The sequence below is a fragment of the Argentina silus genome, assembly GCF_951799395.1.
Source record: "Argentina silus genome assembly, chromosome: 20".
NCBI lineage: Eukaryota > Metazoa > Chordata > Actinopteri > Argentiniformes > Argentinidae > Argentina > Argentina silus.
Genome location: NC_139674.1, coordinates 9,084,388 through 9,104,826, shown reverse-complemented (window position 1 = coordinate 9,104,826; position 20,439 = coordinate 9,084,388). Strand labels below are relative to the sequence as shown.

General features: G+C 45.3%; 1 protein-coding gene across 3 annotated transcripts in view; it reads right to left on the bottom strand.

Moving 5' to 3' along the window:
* Positions 1-20,439, bottom strand: part of osbpl8 (oxysterol binding protein-like 8) — a 62,918-nt gene that overhangs the window by 40,343 nt on the left and 2,136 nt on the right. For 2 of the 3 annotated variants that reach the window (XM_083691789.1, XM_083691790.1), the window contains exons 2-3: positions 12,318-12,371; positions 7,007-7,095 (exon numbers count right to left, since the gene is read on the bottom strand). In XM_083691789.1, coding sequence (XP_083547915.1) covers positions 7,007-7,048 — 42 coding nt within the window. In that variant the 5' untranslated portion in view covers positions 7,049-7,095; positions 12,318-12,371. Of the gene's footprint in view, positions 1-7,006; positions 7,096-12,317; positions 12,372-20,439 lie in introns of those variants that run through there. The other variant, XM_083691791.1, reaches the window with a different exon arrangement.

Here is a 20,439-nt window from a genome sequence, read left to right as displayed (position 1 = left end):
ACTGTGCTCAAGACATCTAATTCTCATCTGATTCTCAGTAATGTCCACATAATTCTCTCTCTGTTTCTCTGCATCTGCTGTTGCACTCTGCAGTAAACAAGCCACAAGGAAGCCTAGTCTCTGATAAATTAGATCAATGTCTTGGCAATCAGTCTCCACATTCCTCAGTTCATTGAATGATCCTGTACCATTGCAACTTTTTAATGCACTTCTAGGGTAATTTAGCATGCAGCACACTGTACAAACTGCAAACAAAGAAATTCAGAGGAAACTGAGGAACACATTCACACACACTCACTCATGTATCAACCTGAGATAGTTGTTGCAATTGCTAACATGTGCTACACTGCAGCCTCCACCCATAACTGGTTCCTGTGTTGCGACACAAAGGCAGTGGTAAGTTTGCTTTGAGAGAGGAGAGTAAATGCATACCGTGTGTTAGCTGGCAGTGACGCGGCGGCTGCTGCTGCTACTGCTGTGTGGCAGGACTAAACCTTGTACGACGAGCAATGACTGGGCTGAGCTCACACACACACACACACACACACACACACACACACAGGACGGGAGGGGGTGAGAGAGAAAATGAGAGAGGCTGCTGGAGAGCACGAGTCCCTCCCTCTCTCACATGTTGTCCCACTGCCCAGGCAGCATTCTCCCTTCCTCGTTTGCTCCCTCCCTCTCTCTCTCTTGCACACACACAGCCATTCCCTGTGTCGCTCGTCCCCTCACCCTGCTCCGCTGCCCTCTGATCTGTTTACTCTCACCGCGCTTTTATCTCCCTGTGTGTGCAAAGCTCTCTTTCTCAATAACTCCTTTACTCTCTGATTCTCTCCTACCTTATGTTTCGCCACTGACAGTTGTTTTTCTCACACACTCATGAACATGCGCACACACACACGTGCACACACACACGTGCACACCCACCCACCATGTGTGCCTGTTAATTCATACCCTTCTGCACCAATAAACAAAACAGGCCACCTAATTTCCCTCGTCATCACGGAAAAACAAACACCCTGGCGACCAATGGAGACACGACACAACCCCGAATCAGCTGTCTTATTATGGCCAGGCTGAGTATTCAGCTTCACCGCCTCATTAAGGCTGTTTTCTCTGGTGCTCTTTTTCCATTAACCTACTTAACTGTTTACCTCAGACCACAGGCCTCTCTCTCTCCACTCAGACTAACAGCTTGTGCACAAGAGAGAATGAAGAGGAGACAATGTCTTAAGCAGTTTCACAAAGGCTGTGCGACTTTAATCTCCTCTCAATAGATGTTCACTAGTCATTAATGGAGTGATCAATGGGGAGCCCATAAGAAGTCCTTGAAAATGTCTCGTGAGTTTTACCCTCACCTTGTCAAAAGAAGAAGCAGAATCGGGCAGAAGCAAGGTTGAGAGTGCAGAGTGGGTCAAAGGAGATGCCATTCATTTGGGCTGGACTATCTGCGCCTCTGGAGGAGAGGGTTTAGGGTGAGGTATTGATCATGAGTTTCATTATTCAGATAGCTGGAGCGGGCAAAGCATAGAAAACCCTCCTGCTGGAGACCAGGCCTTTGTCAGGGATAAGAAAAATTTGCCATTTCATTATTGGAGGGGTCACAACTTGTGACTCCCAAGTCAAATAAACATTCTTGAGAATCCAAATGCGATGAATTTGCAGGATGTTAAAATCTGTCAAAGGACTCCCTCTTGTATAGGTAGGTTCAGGTGGAAGACTACTGTAGGACTATGTGTGACCATAGCAACAACAAGCCCAGGTGACTCCCTGCTTCTGGCATATGAGCAGAAGGTGTGAGAAACAGGACTCAAATGACAAATGGTTCTGATGAAAGTGTCGTCAATGTAGATGTTTACTTTTCATCAGTAGCTTATCGACGACCTTCGACTCAAGGTAAGTCTGAGGTGATATTCTGTTTGCCTTTCACAACGCATGTTTCACTAAACATGTTTGCGCCTTTGAGATTGGGCAGCGAGTATAGTCAACAGACAAATATTGCAAAGTTGTTTGCACAATTATTTTGAGAGATGTCTTATGTGGCGTTAAACCTTGAAACAGGCCTGGGTTTGATAACCGCAATGCCCAAACTGTTCTCTGCTGACTCATAAAATGCTTTAAAAGCCATTCAAGCTGTCATATGAGTCTAAACTCAATTAGTGAAACTCCTAGCGTCATTTAGAGATGAGCACCACAGAGACAAGAAACTACTGAAAGAGAAACCAACAGGGAAGTGGTGCTTCTGGTGAATGTCATGCCACAGTACTCACAAATTTAGTGGCATTCTATTTGGTGACAAAAACACAAGCTATCCACTCTGGAAGAAAAGCATGCATTCATGCTAAATATTCTTCTTCATCAGCCTCACAAAGACCACTATTGTGGTGGTACAGTATAAATCCAGCCTGAAAGGCCATGATTCCTGTAGAAGGACACAGGCGCCAAGGTTAAGCAAAGACAACATAAATGATTTACATCTGTAGAAAACCAGCCTGTTTCTCACACTCTGCTGAGGGGGGAAAGGGGAAGACAGCAGAACAACAGATCTTATTCATCAGTAGGAGACTCCAGACAGACGGACGGACGGACAGACAAAACAAACAAACATTTTGTTTTCATCACACTAAGTGATCTAAGCTCATTTGCAGTGTAATACTAACCATTTAAATTAGGGTGCAGAACTAAGCTTCGCTGAGAGCTCCTGCTGAGGCAAGCTTGAAACCATGACTGTTTTCACAAGACAGAAGTCCACAATAAAGTCACGATTTATAGCCCTTTTAGTTTCCAAGAAACAAAAAACGTTTGTACTGGCCCGGCCGAAAGTAGGAACCCTGCACCGAATAAGACGGTTCCATGGTGATAGTCGGTTACACGGTTATACATGGACGACGGTGAAAAAAAATAAACGTTTCAATACATTGATTTTCATATACGTATACTTTACCCAATAGCGGGAGTGTGAACAATTGTTTTGCTATCCTAATCCATCAATCGATCAAACTGTCGACATCTCCTCCCAAAGGGAGACTGTAATCACTACTTTCACTCATCACATTCAAACATAGTTTTCACTTTCTTTTATACCAGATATTCTTGCTTCCTGTTGAATAAATACATAGATCTTGGATGTGTAGGCCTACATTAGTTAGCCAGTAATACGCTGGTAAAGTGGAACGTCACTGACAGCCAAACAAACTGCAACACTGACATGAAGAACAAATATTTGGCTGCTAAATGTGTCCCACCATAATATAAGCCAAATAATTTCAATTTCGCCATAATCCAAGAAACTGAGCCAGTGTGAAAAATTGTGCAGGTTCTAATCATTTCCTAATATTAGCCACATTACTTCAAACAGTTATAGTATGATGGTTATAACAATGATTTCCATGACAATCGACCGACACCCACAATTCCATGACCGTCCCAGCCCCAATGTTACCCTAATGCTGAGACATAGAAGACAATAAAACAGAAACCTCTTTTGAAGTTTCTTGGCAACCTTGTCATTTATCACTGATTATTCAGGCTAGCAGGTTTCTCTGCTGTCTCTGTGATATCTCTCTTATGAGTCTTTCCGATGGACCCAGGTGCCATTAGTCTAACAGACTCCACCACGGTGAAGCCTGTTGAAAAGGCACTCCATCATAATCACAGCCTAGAGGGGCCATGGTAACAGGATACTTCAGCGGGGCTGTGTGTGTGTGTGCCCTTCAACCCCCTCCTACACACACACACACCTTGAAGTAGGCTGCCGTCCACGTGCCATCACACGTTTCCCACGGCCTTGCTCAGAGTGCCATCCATACCATCCGGAATAATGGCTTGTTCCCCCCACCGCCCACCGGTTGAAATGGCGTAGAGACCCATTCCCCCCTGCCCACTGAGATAAATGGATTGTATTTCCTGTCAGAGGAGGGACTGCAGAAGACTGTGTGAGGGGAAAATATTTAGCTGTATTTTTACTGGGATAGGCACGAAACTTAAAGCCTACGACAGGAGGTTTGTTATGTGCAGGGAGTAATTTTCAATGCGTCAGGAGTCCTGCTAATGTGTTTTGTTCGTGATCTTTGCCTTAATGTTGGTTTAATTTTTATTGTTATTTATACAGTGCAGACAATCTGGCAGCTATTCAGTATCGGCCCTGTCCAACATGACCAGTGAGAGCCATATACCACCATTGGGTGTCTAAGAAAACGATTTACAGATTATAAATGTCAACTTTGCCTCAACATTAATCACTGAGCTTCTTTGCTCTTTGCAAAGTTGTTCTCATAACTACTCTCCCAGTCATGACAGTGCTAAAAGGCTGCAAATGCGCTGTATCATGTGAAGGTCCAGTTTCCTGTTTACTCAAACGGCCCACTAGTGAGAATGTACTTTGTCATTTCTTGCGGTCAGCCTCCGTCAACACTGCCCTGGCTCTCAGCACCACAGTTGAACCAGTGAAGGGTTCAGGCCATGCTCCCTAACTGAACAAGAAGGCCACATACAGTAAGTCTCTTTGTCCTAACATTATACATACAGCTCACTGCCAAAACTGACCATAGATTAGTTCACATCTTGGCAGCCCCCAAATAAACAAAACAGCACTCAAAACAGCATTCTCAGCCACTCAAAAGGGGAAGTGATGGTCATTGGAAAGGTCATGCTTACTTTCACAACATCCCAGCAGTGCAAATGTAAAGCCAGGCCAAAGTACTATTGTCCTATTACATATTGTAGGAGGTTATTGAGGGGACATTGATACACGACCCCTAAAGACATGAGTAAGGCTGGGGAAGGGAGATGATCTACAGGGCATGTGAGCAGTACATCAGACTCCTCAGACCACGCTTCAACTCAAAGACCGAGCCTGCGAGTGGAGAGGACATCCAGCAGTTATAACTCACCACGCCTGGGGGATTGAGGCCAGCTCTGTATTAGGCCTCTGATAAAAAAAATAAAAATACATAGATGAGGATTTGGGGTGGGGTGGGACGGTGGGGGTTCATCTCACCACCACAGTCAAACTGAATGGACAGCGGAAAAAAGATCGCAAAAATGCCCCCATTCCGATCCCACTCTGATAGAAACGACCGTAGCTCCTTTTTGACGATTCAGTGTCGGGTCAGGGTGTGAAGTTAATGCTCCGAGTCAGATGAAAACAGCCAGAGGCGGAGGGGAGTAATACCAATGTCCATTCTTATTCTGAAAGCAATCTGCAGCCTCATAGGCAATCAATTAGGGTGTTATTGTGAAGTGAATTAAATGAGATTTAGATATGTTGTCAAAGCAGGGAAGAGACATCAATTGAAATGGAAGGCATTCTTACAAAGAGGGGAGCAGACACTTATTCTTTGTTCTCAGTAGTGAAACTGAGAACAAAGAACAATATGCTGCTATTACAGTGGTATCTCAACCATGTATGTCTCAGGAGCATCATAAATGACCATAGAGGATGAATTCAATAGAAAATGCTTGAATTGGTATCCGAAAACTGGAACCTAGCCCTGGCCACTGAATGCCTTCATAAACCGTTCCTTATTGTACAGCTATTTAGGAGTGCAGAGGGACTGTGGTCTCTTGGACCAACTCCCAGATGCCCTAATCTTTGTGGTTGTGTTCAGTGCCATCCCTGCTCAATGGTACTTTCAGTGGGCAGCATGAAACACCATCCACAATATGCCCACTTTGAGTCTTGCATGATCATAGCTAGGCAAATCTCGGCATTTGTGAACATTTGGCTTACTCTATAGTCACTGCACATTCCCAAAAATGAGTGAACTTCCCACGATTAACGCGCCATTAAAAATCCAATCCTCCTCTTACCAGTAATGAATAGAACAGATGAATAGAACAGCCCTTTGACTCCGTTACGATATAATCACATTGATTCCATTGTTTGTGAAACCCCATAGGAGACAGCCTGCACTGTTAGCACCAGAGTCATAATTGCCTTCACACACTGTACGGAAAAAAAAACCCACTGAGAATTATGATTAACGTGAGATACTGTTTCAACAGGAGCAGAAGCTCACCTGAGATTTGGAAAGGGTGGTGGGGGAATTCAGAAGTGGGTATCAGTTCAGGGGAGGTGTTACACAGAATAATAGGTTAGTTTCCATTGAATCTAATCACATAGTCGAGAGGAAGGGTGAATGGGTCCAATGGTGACTCGTGCCTTCATCATTATTGCACCTTCCGTCTGCTTGTTTGTAACTAGAACGGGTGGCATCTTAATGAGCACACAGAGGCTGAGCAATTCACAGGGGGGCACTATGTGTTTATATGCTATGGGTAATACCTGAGGCTCTGATTAAGAGTGAAAGTGTGTGTGTGTGTGTGTGTGTGTGTGTGTGTGTGTGTGTGTGTGTGTGTGTGCGTGTGTGTGTGTGTGTCAGAAACAGAGCAGTTAATCTATATCTCCAGGAGAGGTGAAGGCACATTGACCTCACCATGTACCTCTTCCTCTGTTGACATTCATAGAGAAAGGAAAAAGTGAAACAGCTTTGGACCTTTAATGACCGGGACTGCAGTGCTTGACGCTGTGACTCAGTGTGGTTGTCATGTCCCCACCACTGACGCCCACACAGCCTGGCCTGGCTAACAGGGGACTAATATGGCCAGGTGGAGCAGCTAGCACCTGCCAAGCCTGTGGCAGGTTAGCAACATAATAATGGCCCAGGGAGCTAGTGCTAAAGACATGGAGAGCACTGACCACGGCCCTGTCACTGGTGCTAATTGGTGGACATTACTCTCCACCTTCCTCACCCAGTGTTGACAGAGGAGTGTGATGGGCAGCACTAGCCGATGGCCACCAATTATCAGGACACTAGAGAGTGAAATCGAGGGAGAAAATGAGATCTACAATCTACGTAGGTCTATGAATTGGTTCTGTCCAGCTTCTAAGTTAGGATCTAATGAATCGGTCAAAGTGAAGAAAAAGGGGGGACTTTGTCCTACAGGTTGAGGTGTGGTGATGATGTTTTCCAGTAGAGAACAGAGAGATCCAGGTTGTACTCACCAGAGCTTTCTCAGGTTCCCCCTGGGACTCAGAAGACTCCATGGTTCCCCAGAGTCTGGCCTGTTAGTGCTGCTCAGAGGCCTGCATGTCTGTCAAAGAGAGCATCAGAAGAGTTTAAGCATCAGAACATGGCAGACAGACAGACACACACACACACACACTCTCTCCCTCTCTCGTGCATGTACACATGTATACATACGTACACACACACACACACACACGCACACAGGTCATAAGTTAAACTGAAGGGAGCGAGCATAGCCCCAAGTAGTCACATGACAAACACAGTGCCATCTGCAGCTGACACCATTGGATAAATTGGAAAAAAAAAATGTTTAATTTTCACTTACACAGGACACTTTTCAGAGCAAGACTGAGCTGAATATGTGATGTCCACCATCTGTCTTTCAAATTTTACAAACGCAAGCCCCAATACCCCTTTCGCCTCATTTATTTCAAATTGCACATGCTTTCAACAAACCGTCTGACAATCAACCTGCCTGCCAGCAGCCTAGAGGCATAAAACGCTCCTTTTTCTCCCGAAGGAAGAGCTGATTGTCTGTCCCTTGGATCCTGACAGTAAGAAGTGCCTCTGCAATGGCATCAATAATCCTAATAGCCAATATCAGAGCCTTCAAGATAGCTCCTGGTCTCAACCCTTTAAAAGATAGATCAATACCAAGTCTGATCACGTTTTAGTGGGTTGTCATATTGGCTACTGTATAGCTCTACCACAGCCTCTGTGTCCACAGGGAAGAGCTGAGATTGGCTCCGGGGTGTCAAGAAGGTTTCTGTTCCCTGTAAAAGTGTGCAGCCTCCAGGTGATGAAGACCGGTGCTGTTTTCCAGGGTAAGTGGAGGATTGGCTTAGCTGTCACACCGCATCACACAGAGAGGAAAAAGCACTGAAAAATTCATTCCTTCTCCCCACTGACTTGAGCTTTTTTTTTTTGGACCCACTTCCCTGCAGCTCTGGGGCCGGCCCTCTCCCTCATCATAGCAACAGGGAAATGGAGCAGAGTCAGCGATGGAGAACACATATTTCAGCCAAGCGGGGCGCAAGAGACAAGGATACAGAGGCTAACATACAAATTGGTTTCAGAGGTCCCAAGTGAGCAGCATACATGCTCTGTTAGTCTAAAGTTTGCTACTGCAACGACTTGCAAAACAAAAAGGAACAACTTTTTTCGAATATCAAATTGTGCGAAACTAATTCGGTCTCATGTCTCAGTTACTGTGCTATTCCTAACTGCCTCACAAGCTCAAAGCACGGGCTCAGAATGCACAGATGAAAAAGCATTTAGCACATTTTGCAAAGCATTATCACTGTGACACCTTCTGAGTCGAAGCCAATGATGCATAGAAAGTGCGTGTGTGTGTGTGTGTGTGTGTGTGTGTGTGTGTGTGTGTGTGTATGTATGTCACCGGGGACAAACACACACCGGGGGAGCTGCAGATTGAATTAAAGTGGTTGCTCCAGAAAATGCTCAATGCAAAGCGGTACATTTACCACTTCAAGAATAATGCCTTAGAAGAGGGAGGCAGACAGAGAGAGGCAGAATCCTAAGTGTGTTGACGACGCCTTTACCAGAGACACAGCTAACGGTACTGGAACTTCAAGGCAAGGAGTATGCTACCACAGAAGGTCAGCTCAGTGAACTATGGTAGGTTATACTCTTTATGTACCACATGTATTATGCCATTACTAAGTTAGTGTGGTGGGTCATGTCTTTCAATGGAGCATCAGGGTCAACGTTCATCAAGAATGTTAAAAAAAAATACAATGTAAAACCATAAATGTAAAAAGTTATTCAAGGTTGTTGATATTGATTACATTAGGAACATCAGTTAATGAACGAGGCCATTTGTCTTTTCATTATGATCAAAAGCTTTTTGGGTGATTCTGAGGGTGGGGCTGCCTCCCAAAGCAGTGATCATTAACAAATCCTCTCACTTGAGCCTGCCACAGATAAACAGATTGTAACAGTGTATTCTGCACTTCCTCAATGGGCTGGTATCGCTAGCTATGACTCAGCGAGGAATGGCCCCCTCCCGATGAACAGTGGGAACAGGGGAGAACGGTGGGTCTGGTGACATAACGTGGGTTGTTCAAGGACAATGGGCTTACACATCATGAAAGTGGCCGTGGAGCGGAGGGCTGTAAACAAAAAGGGCCCTGACCTCTATGGCTCATCACAAACATCTACAGTAACCTGGGTTTCTACAGGCGCTCGGCCTATATGTTAGCAAGGCCATTCCTGATCTCCTCCTCTCTCATATCAGGACTAGTCCAGCCAGTGACACCGGTCTCTGTCCTTCTTCCTTGTGCAGCACAGTGTGCGCATGCCCCGCGTGTGCATGCCGACATGTCTTAGAGAGCATTAAGAGTTCCTCGAAGCACAGCTAGTCTAACGGAGGCTAATTCCTTCAGCTAAGCTGTCACATTCTAGCGGGCAAGGTGGAGTAGCATGCAGAGTACAGTTCAAATCCATTAGTAAGAAAAATGATCATGTTTCAGTCACCCCCATTTAAAATCCTACTATTTTTCCCCACAGAACAGATTTTCTTTCAGCTATGTTCTCTCAGAATTCTTGGATTCCAATGGAGAGATAGTGCCCTATCCTGTGACTTACATCCTCACGCCCCAAAACTCAACCACTGCCTAGACAGCGCTTACCCTACACTCCCTCCCTCCCTCCTGCTGCCACCCTGCCTTGGCAGATGCTGCCACAGCAGCCCCAGATTCCCCCTCGGCTGTCCCACAGCTGCCTGCCAGCAAAGCATTATTTTTCATTCCCAAAGACACAGGACAGACACAAATCAGGAATCACAAAATAGTGTCTTGGCAATGGTTACCACAGTGTAGTCGGAGACACAGACAGGGGGATTACGGCCCAGGTTTAGGGGGTTAGTCTGCCCCGCCCAGGCCCCAATGTCAGCTGGATTCTCCAGACATCATGCTCTGAGGAGCGTCTTGCAGAGGACCTCCCATGGAGGCCAGCTGTCACTCCCTGTGACATCATGAGCTTTAATGCTTTCAACGTCACTCAATCATGACAGGAAGCCAATCATTTACGAGGGGAGTGTGGGGGGGTTGTCAGTCAGTCAGTCAGACAGACAGACAGACAGAGACAGACAGACATCCCACTCTCCCCCATTAGTGCACTGGGGCAAGTGCACAGTAATAGGGGAAAGTCAATCCATCTCTCTTTCTTAGAGGCAGACGGACAGGGGACAGAGCACAACGCAGGACAGAAAAACAGACATTGCACCCTCTAGCACTTCCTGTCCCCCTTTATTGCAGAAAATGACACCTCTGTGAGCTCACTCACAACTCACGCCACATCTACACACACTCAACCTGAAAGAGGAGAAACCAACTGGCCTTGAGCTATGTTCTCAAGGGCTCCAGAGCTAGGACAAGTTGAGATTTCATATTGGGGACAAATCAATGTGGCGCCACTTTGGAAATGTCAGGCTGTAAGGGACTTGGGGCTAGTCTGCAACAAGGGCTTTAGAAACACCATGGTCTAAAGAAAGAGGAAGGAGGGAAATTCAGGTCACTCTAAAACACTACTGTTCAGGAGCATATAATCCCTGTCCCATTTCTTGCTGTGCTAGAGGGGGCATCTTTAAACAGAATTAACGCATGTAGGTCAGGGTGTGGGGAATATTAATCATCCATACTAACACAGGACAGCGATGTCAGGCAACTGGGGGGAATTCAACACCTTTTGTTGCCATCTGATATTTCCTATGTAAAATTCCATATAACTACCGTATGGCATAGATCACAAGGACACAAACAAACCGCAAAACATCACACATTGACAGGATGGGTGTTCATGAAATTGTGTGATATCATTTCAACGCATATTGACCACAATAACGTCGCTGTAATCATTCCGAAAGGCCAACCTAATAGTTAAAAAGGGCTCGGCTGAACCCTTCATATCCATCATTAAAAAGAAAAGTGACCATTTCATGAAATTGAAGAGCCACGATCCTCCCCAACTCTGTGGGTGAGAGAGGTGGGCGTTCTCATCACGGAGAAGCTTCTGGAACCGGGAGAGAATATTAATGATGCTCTGCTCAGGCTCGCCTGGTGTCAAGGTGACAGTGTTGACCCAGAGCCATCCACTCCCGTACAGAAACACCTCTCACTGCCTCCATCCGACAGCCTCCATCTCACGGCCTCCATCCGACAGCCTCCATCTCACGGCCTCCATCCGACAGCCTCCATCTCACGGCCTCCATCTGACAGCTAGCTGCTAGAGAGCTAGCCCAGCTACGCTACAGAGAAAGCTCCTGTGAGAAGTGTCCGAGCTGCGGAGAGACACAGAGAGCTAAAGCATCTCCAGTAAGCATGCACAGTTCTAGAAAGCTTGTTGGCTAGAGCTAGGCTATCTGAGCTACAGAGTGATACTTAGCAAAAGCATACCATAGAGCTCCAGGGAAAGCTGCTAGGAGAGCTGTCCAAGCCACACAGATCTGAATAATCCACTCAAATCCAAACAATAATCCAAACAAGAAAAGCTATAGACAGGAACTGCTAGATATACAGAGCCATCGCAACTATGTACGGAACAAGACACAAGACGCTACAGGCATCTACAGTTGGGGCAGGTGCAGCATCCTGTGCAAACAGGGTAGACACAGACAGCCCTGCATCACGTCCTGTGTGACATATGTTTCACAGGAAACACGGGAGACAGACGAGAACGGGGCAATCACATTCCACACTGTACTCATATCAAATGGAGCTGGAGTGATTCACCACTCCAGAGCCGGGCTGAGGAGAGGGGATTGGCTCAGCAGCCTGATATTGAGCCAAACGGGGAGACAAGACACTTGAGACTGAAATGCATTCGTCTGGAGTACCAGTCCTATCATATCTGATCTGACGAGCACCTATCACAGCATCGGAGCATGCTAACAAAACCCAGCCCTCCCACATACAGAACCACAGAGCTGGTATACAGCACAGGATCCTATCACACACACACAAACCTTACATCACACTGTACACACAGACACACATACACGCATGCACACACACACACACACACACACACACGCATGCATACACACACACACAAACACTGTACACACATGCTTGCATGCACACACAAACAAACACACACACACACACACACTGTACACACACACACACACACTGTACACACACACACACACACACACACACACAATATACGTATACAAAGACAGACACTTGCATATAAACTCGTATAGCACCACAGCAGAGTACACACATGAACAGAGGGGCGGGCAACGCCAAATATAGGACTTACCTCATGCAGCTCGCGCAGCAGAAAGCAGTCTCTCACGGCAACACCACAGCCAGCCTGACAGAGAGACAGCGAAGAAGAGAAAGAGAGGGAGAGAAAATGATGACATCACAATGTTATTCCCCTCCCCTTTTAATATGTAGCCTGCGTGTGTGCGTTTGTGTGGTTCTACGGGTAGATGGGGGCAGCTTTAATCTCTTCCTTGCCAGTGAGCTCGACGAGGCGTATCCTTTGGTCCACCTCCAGAAAACATTCCTTTATCCCGTTGGACGGAGATTATTAGTCCGTCGGCCAATTAGCACGTCAGTCTGGGGGTCACTACGGCCCACAGGGGCATGCTGGTCTTGGCATGGGGAAAGAGGAGCAGCTTAGTGGGAGCCGAGGGTAGCAGAACCACGTAGCCACACAGCGGTATAGTGAGCATTACATTATATAACATTACAAAATAAGGTGAATTACCAACCGTACGACATAGAAGCTGTCGACTGTGTCCAAACCACACACAGTCAACCTGACGAATTCTATGGCGAAAATTGAGATTGGGGAGAAGAAAGTGTTCTTTTTAAGTCTGCGGTCAAGTCCAGGGCAGAGCCTTGCTCTTGTGGTCCGTGTGCTTCACTAGCTGCCTGTGATTTGATTATTGCTATCTGTGTGTGTGTGTGTGTGTGTGTGTGTGTGTGTGTGTGTGTGTGTGTGTGTGTGTAATAAACTGAGCCAGCACCCACCACTGTGTGTTTACGCTCCAGCTTTCTGAGGGGACAGGCTGACAATGACGTCCAGCTGTGTATGTGTCTCCCTCTGGGAGGAGCAAGCAGGTCACAGCTGGGGCTGTGTGTGTCATGGGGCCAGTAAGGACAGAAACCACACACACATACAGAGGCCAGCCCACGTGCACACACATACATACACACACACACACTTCAAAAGATACTGCACATAAACTACTCTGACCATGCTCCCTCAGGCCTTGTGCAAACCATGACACATAGTGCAAGCACATCCTCTCTGAGGCAACACACACACACACACACAGTGGCATAATATATACACACACACACGGCATTTGAATAACAACACAATATTTTGAGGGCATAAAAAAAAAAAGATGAACACTAGCCGACAGGTACACCCAACAGCTGCAGAACCAATAACATCAACACATGGATGGACCATAACAATATTGTCCTCCATAAAATTAGATACAGTCTAAATATAATCCCAAGTGTGAAAGCAAAGGAAAAGAATAAGAGGCCTGTTTCTCTCCCTCTCGCTCTGTTCTACCCTCCCATTCCATTCCACCCTCCGTTGGCTGGGCTAATTGTATTACACACTTCCATGGAGCTGGAAGCCCCCAGTGGAGCAGACTCACACTGGGCCAGGTGGCAGCTGGAGATAGGCACAGACAGGGGACCCGGAGCTGAAAGAGCTTCTCAATAGGAATACACACACACAATCACAATCATATCACTACATGCTGGGTTGTGTAATGTGTCTGTGATGAGAGGGCTGGTCTGTGTTTACAGTATGGTTCATGTGCTGTCTGTCTTTAGGGTTTTGTTTCTATCAAGGCATGTTGTCATAAAGAGGAATGGGGTGGATCCAGGTCTTTGTCAAAACCTAAATGACACCTTAAAAGGCACCGCCCGTGAACTGCCTGGCTCACCATTCTGGGTAAACAATGTGGAAAACATGGCATTGTGCTTAGTTTATAAACACGACAACAAGTTTACGTTCATAGTAAAATTGACTGCTCCACAGTTCGAGAGGAATGGTGCAGATTGTCCATCTTCTGTAACCTCAAACTTTACTACGATTTTACATCTGTACAAAATATTTAAGGGCAGTTGCTTAGCAAAACGGTCTTGGTAAGCCGCAACACCACACTTTTGCGTTGGAGGGCCAGCTAATTTCCATCTGTGTATGGTAACTTTAAGAAGAGCTATTGTTCTTCTGAAACTGGCTACTAAGAAGGCAACCATCTATCTTCACCTCCTCTGGTTTCCAGTGTAAATCAGAGTAGAGTAGGATTAGCCTCACTCCTTTGCAACCATGCAACACTCCTTAAGGCATGAACTACTGGTGTTTCTCTGGGGACTGCTGAACTGAGATTCCTCTAGAACTAGGGAGCTGAGTAAATAAGTATGAGCTCATGAACTGATGGAGCCTGACCCTTGGACAGAGGGTTGAGAAACTAGCAGGAAGACAAAGAGATACAGAAGAAAGAGAGGGGGGAGCAGGCAAGAACAAGGGAGACAGGAAGCAAGGAGAGAGACTTGTGCCACTGGCTGTTGGTCTATTCATTGATGACAGCCCACAAGGTCAGTGAAGGCAACACTTGCTTTTCGAACATAAGAAATAAAAACACACATTTTGCTTGAAGAAAACCCTGGCCTACAAAAGCACATTGCTATCAGTCAGACATTAATAAAAAATAAAAACCTTTCCACTGTTCTTTCTTTTTATTGGACATTTCAATTTTCCTTTGTGAGTCATGAAGCAACCACTACATCCTTGGGGAATACAAAAGCACTTCGGCAGAAACAAAACAGAAGCCATTTTCAAAAAGCCCAAAGTAATCTGACTACACTAACAAACCTCTGTAGAGACACAACAACTGTCACTAAGTCAATTAACAAAAACAGCATGACACTCAAATGAGTTAAGAACTGCATAATTTCTCAAGTCTGGTTGTCATTTGAAGGAGTGGTTTAAATGATAGCAAACTATTCAAATATGATACGCAAGCTTCCAAGGACTCAAAAACACTTCTATGATTGCCATGCCTTGCTGTCATTGTCCATTTGCCCACAAACAAATAATGCCACGTAGTTGCAGGCGAGTGTCCGGCGGTAACTATTGAACTGACATAACCTGAACTACTCGCTGCGGTGCAGCCTACCTGGAACTCTATTCTTACCAGCTCTGATTGTCTTCCTCTTTCTTTGTTTCATGGTAGTGTCTTGCTGGGCTTCATGGATGCTAGAGGGTGGATCTGTCTTGCCTTGGGTCTGGATCCGGCAGTTAGCAAATAGGGGCAACTTGGACGGGTTAAGAGGTACGGCAGGATGTCACAAAGTGAAACCTCGGAGTGCGGCAGGCGAGTGACATAAGAGTACCGCTACATGTCAGCTTCACTCTCCCTTTTTTTCCCAGGCTGGGGCTTAGCCCTAGCCGGATTAGTGGGACGGCGCCGTTCCAAACTGTTCCCCTGGAGACACTTCCCTACAAAACAAAGACGGCCCACACCGGCCAGGCAGGTTTCCATGACGCAATCAGGACCCAAAGTGTTTGGGGCACGACTGTTTTCAGCTTTTTCTTGACCTGTGCGTGCACCCAGGTATAACCAGGCAGAGCCAATTTGGTTTTACGCTGTGTCTTGCAGAGAGGGACATGCATCTGGCAAGAGCACTCCCAACAGATTAGGTGGTTAATGAGTACAGTGCAAATCCCATTTGGTTTTGTTGGTCTTTTTAAACGTGTTTATTAGTGTACAGACTTTACTACTTCTCTCTACCAGAGTTCACAGAAACAGAACCACTGTGTATCAGACATTACAAAAAAATCTCCCTTGTCATAAAGGGGTATCATTGAAAAGGCACAGGTCTTTATTACCTGAACAGCTTATGTCTGAAAAACATAGACCAAGCATTGACGGCGTAAAATAAAACAATAGAAAAATCTTACATTTCTTTGCATCACATTATGAGCATTTTCCACCAGGACAAGGGAAGACAAAGGTTGTCGTCATCATCATCCTGTGCGATCCAGCAAAGCCCATAGCTCTCCATGTAGTTTTCCAGGAGCAAAGAACAAAGCTTGACTCCATAAAATAAAGCAGCCAAGTTATTGAATTATGGGAAATTTGAGTGCATCAGGCACAATTACAAAACTTCTTCTGGCGTCAGAACTAAGCATCCTGAGCCAGGGGCAAATGTTTGGAATGGTCAAGGATAATTTGTCCCCGAAACAATGCAAGTTGAGTTTTATTTCTTTCCTGAATGCACCGTTTCAGAGTGACAAGGCATTCCTTCCACATTCCCTGCAGCACACTGGTTCCTCAGGAGACTGGACTGCATTTTCAATTCGAGGGCCTCTTTTAAAACCTGCCAAAGGCAAAGAAGTAATCCAACAAAGGAGAAACACATCAGCCTACTGTGCCTTTGTGTTAAGTTAACTCCATTCACAAAGACCTGTGCACAAAACACTTGCTTTGCCTTGGGAAGACAAAGCAGCTGAGCCACAGTAACAAAATGCAGCTCATCACTGAGACAGGGATTTCATCTCAATGGTCTGGAGATGATTTTGCAATGGATGCTAACTAGTGCTAAAATACTTGTAAACAAACCGCTCATTGTAATCAGAATTTCAATTCGTGGCCACGGGGGACCCTGATTCCATGTGTAGCTCCTTTAAGCAACTCCTTTGGCTGAGAAACTACTTTACTATGAGATTTCAAGGCCTGGGCATTACTAGGCTGACATCGACAGTACTGATAGGTGTGTACACACCATCGTGTTTCTGTCCTGGCATTGGTTAGATCTTAGCTAATGAATTCAAAACAAAGCAGAGGTCAAACTGTACAGGCCTGTATAATTGTCATAGTTAAGCAAGGAGAGGTTTTTGATCTCAAGAAAATGAAATTCAGAGCTAATCTGGGGGCTTTATCACCTAATTTGAGTGGCTAATCACCTAATTTCAAAGATATGTTAAATACATTAGCACCCAGCACCACACTCTAAAGCCCTCCTGAGCAAAGGCTAAGGTCGCCTTAACTCTATGAATATGAGTGACACTATCCAATCCTTCTAGTGGGTCAATCATAGCAAAGAAAAGCTGCATGAATCACAAGTATCCGGGGGCAAAAGACTCTCATTGCTTTGTTTGGGCACCATAGCATCATTTGAATGCCGTTTAAGGGAAGATATATCTTTCACCATCAAAGTCAGCATCAGTATTCAAAGCGAGGAGGTGATGCCGCCTCTGACGCTTATGTGCAGTATCTTCTAATGGTGATCCTTCTAGTTTTTATTCATATAGCCTAATTGGACGAATGGATTACAGGCAATATGAAAAATGCTAAACAGCCCACCAGAACTGACATGCTGGGTGTGGATTATTGCTCTGTTGTTGAATCATGAGGAATGACGCGCCAAAAGGCATGTCTCTCCATTCAGAATGCCAAGCAAGCCCATATGCTCTGTGACCCTGAAGAATGTAAAGTGCTGAGTAAGAATGCACTCTTGAATGTCAAAATGTCCAATGTCCCTCTGTGCTACAGATACCGGCAGGTAACCAGAGACGCAAGAGAGAAACTAAATCTAAAATCAGCTTGTGGGGGAGCTAGGCTAACATTTCCCATTACAGTGAGGGTTGAATCTGCAACACCACATTGCTACAGGGGGATGCAACACACAACCCTCATTTCGGGCTTCCAAAGAGCAGATACAATCTCAGAGATTAAAGTAATATAAACCATGGGCTATTCTTAAAATCCCTGCCCAATACTGCTGTTAAACAAATGGCTACAAGTCTGTGCCAAAATTCTGATAGAGTAGCAGGTCTGTCAGTGTTGTTTTTCATCTTACTGTAAGTATTTCATATGACATGTATAGTCTCTGTTCAGGGTAGCCTTACTGATGCCCTCAGATTGGTCGTTCACTGTGCCCTCAAATAATTAGCAGGACCATCTGTGGTGCAGCCCAATTCCCAGGGAAGACAGTCACTTGAGTACGCAAACCTAATGAGGTTCCTTCATATCTGAGGATGCGTGCTCCGGAGGCGTGACAATGGCGAGCGCCGTGGATAATTTGCTGGGACGCGTTCTCCAAGGGCGAGGCGTACCTATGCTCGTCTATAATGAATCCTCCTCTGCACTGAACCTGTTGTGTGCCTGTCGCTGGAAATAACTTGCAATGGGGTGGCATTTCATTAGGAGAGACAGGTTTTAATTAAAGTTCTGTACTTTGGCTTTGTTAAACTCACGCGGGGTAAATTGCATATGCTTTCGTTAATGGCGTTAGGTAAGGGACCAGATCGCTGAGAGTTTGTGCAAAGCCACTCATACAAAATCTGTATTTCCAATACAAAAGTATAAAATCAAGACCATTTTGACTTCTGTGTAATATCAGCCATCAGAGACAATCCTATTGATGGCTGAAGCTAGTGACAGGTTGGAAACCCATCACTCCAATATTGCCTTTCAAATAACAGCATAGATAGGATCGGAAGCATGAAACAACCGTCTCATTCAGAGCATGTGCTGTTAGTCTACACAGCTGCCAGTCACCCAGATCAAAGCCCAGACTTGCCCGAGTCCATTACTCTCTGCAGTGGTGCAGTTTACATGAACGTCAGCCTCCAGGACCAAACTGGGGAGGCAGGATGTTATCACCCTCCCCCTCCTCACCTCCTGTCAATCACAACACATCTACCAAGGCTGGGTTTCAACCTTGGCAGGAAGTAATATCAAAAAAGTAGAGACAGAACTCAGGTTTTAATTTACTCTGCACTTAGTGTCTTAGACAAGACCATCAGAATGACTGAAGATAACAAAAAAATGTGAAGGGTTGGATCAATGTGGACATACTAGAGATAAAGTAGCCTATTCAATATGAAAATATTTGAAATGTTAAGCAATAAAACAAGATTACCATATGTCTGAGTGGTTGTCACAATGTAGGAAAATAATGCCTACACAGATCTTTAATCACGAAAGTTAAAAGTCTTATCAGTAATTGACAAGCCCATTCTTTTGAACCCACTGAAATCCATAGGTCAAAAGGTTCAAACCAGTGATGTGAAGGACAGGCTCTCTCTGGCCTTTGGCAGCTCTTCTGGCCATTCTTTGACGGAAAACAAATACATCATTTGCTGAGCACACAGTCCTCTGTCTTATGTAAACGATAGGCTACTGGAAGTGAGGTCACACAGAAGGCATCCATCCATCATTATGGAGATCGGTGGCGGGGGACAACAGAATGCCCTTGCGTGTGGCCTGTACAGCAGTCTCACACGGTGACAGGACAAAGATCACCCAAGCCGCCACCAACCCTATAGGAAGCGTTGCACAGCTGTGTCCACCACCTCTATCCCTTCAGAAAGCCAACACCTGTCCTCTGTCCCCTCTCCTGTCTGCCGCTATGTTACCTAACAACCAAGGCTAGCTGAGCTGATAAGAGATACTATATCCATTTATATCTGCATTCCAAGAGGATATATCAGCATCCATAGTAAAAAAATGTTGCTCCCTGATAACGCTACTGTTTGGGCCACAGCACAGCAGAGCTAACAAGGGAATCAAATCATTTGAACATTACGCTAATGGTTTCAAACCAAGATAACACCTGATAGGCCCTAAGTTCACAGATGACGAGGATCTTTAAGATAATAGGCTACTCTATTATGCTGAGAAGCTGGAATCTGGTAGTACTCATATAGTTCCATCAGTGCCACTGCCTGCTTTGATCAGGACATTTGCAACCCAATCTGATTGAATTATCTGTGGTTAGGAGACCCAGGCTAAGTGAGGAGGACGGCTGATCTATGACATCATTCACCTCAGATCGCTGTTGGGTATCAGCACTTGTGACCTCTTCACAGGTTGCATGGTTATCGAACTCATTGAAAGTAACTTAATCACATTTTGAATGAACTGGCAATCAGGTTACAATTATCTAATTCCCTCTCCCCCAGAATATTATCAAAATGCTAGACTGTGTTTAGCTTGGCCTGATCTAAACATGTTATTAATGTGTAATTACACTGTTTTTTCCACCTCATTTCATTTGAAACTGTGCATCTCTTTTCATAGCTGCATTCTTGTTTGTTCACTGGATTTGATCCCTGTGCTGGCATTAACAATGTATTTCATTAACATTAACATTGACACCCTCATTTTGTCTGAGCAGGAGTAATCACGCTCCCTGGTGTGATTGTGGTGTCTGGGAGCCTGTTTTCCACAGCCAAACATGTCCATAAATAAACTAATAAAAAAAGATATGCATTCAAATGACCCAGCAGCACGCAATGAAATTACTCCCATGCTGGGGAACCTCTTTGAGCAGTGAGGCACCATAAACGGTCACCTTATTTGCAGTATCCTACACTGGAGATGGGGGGATACAGC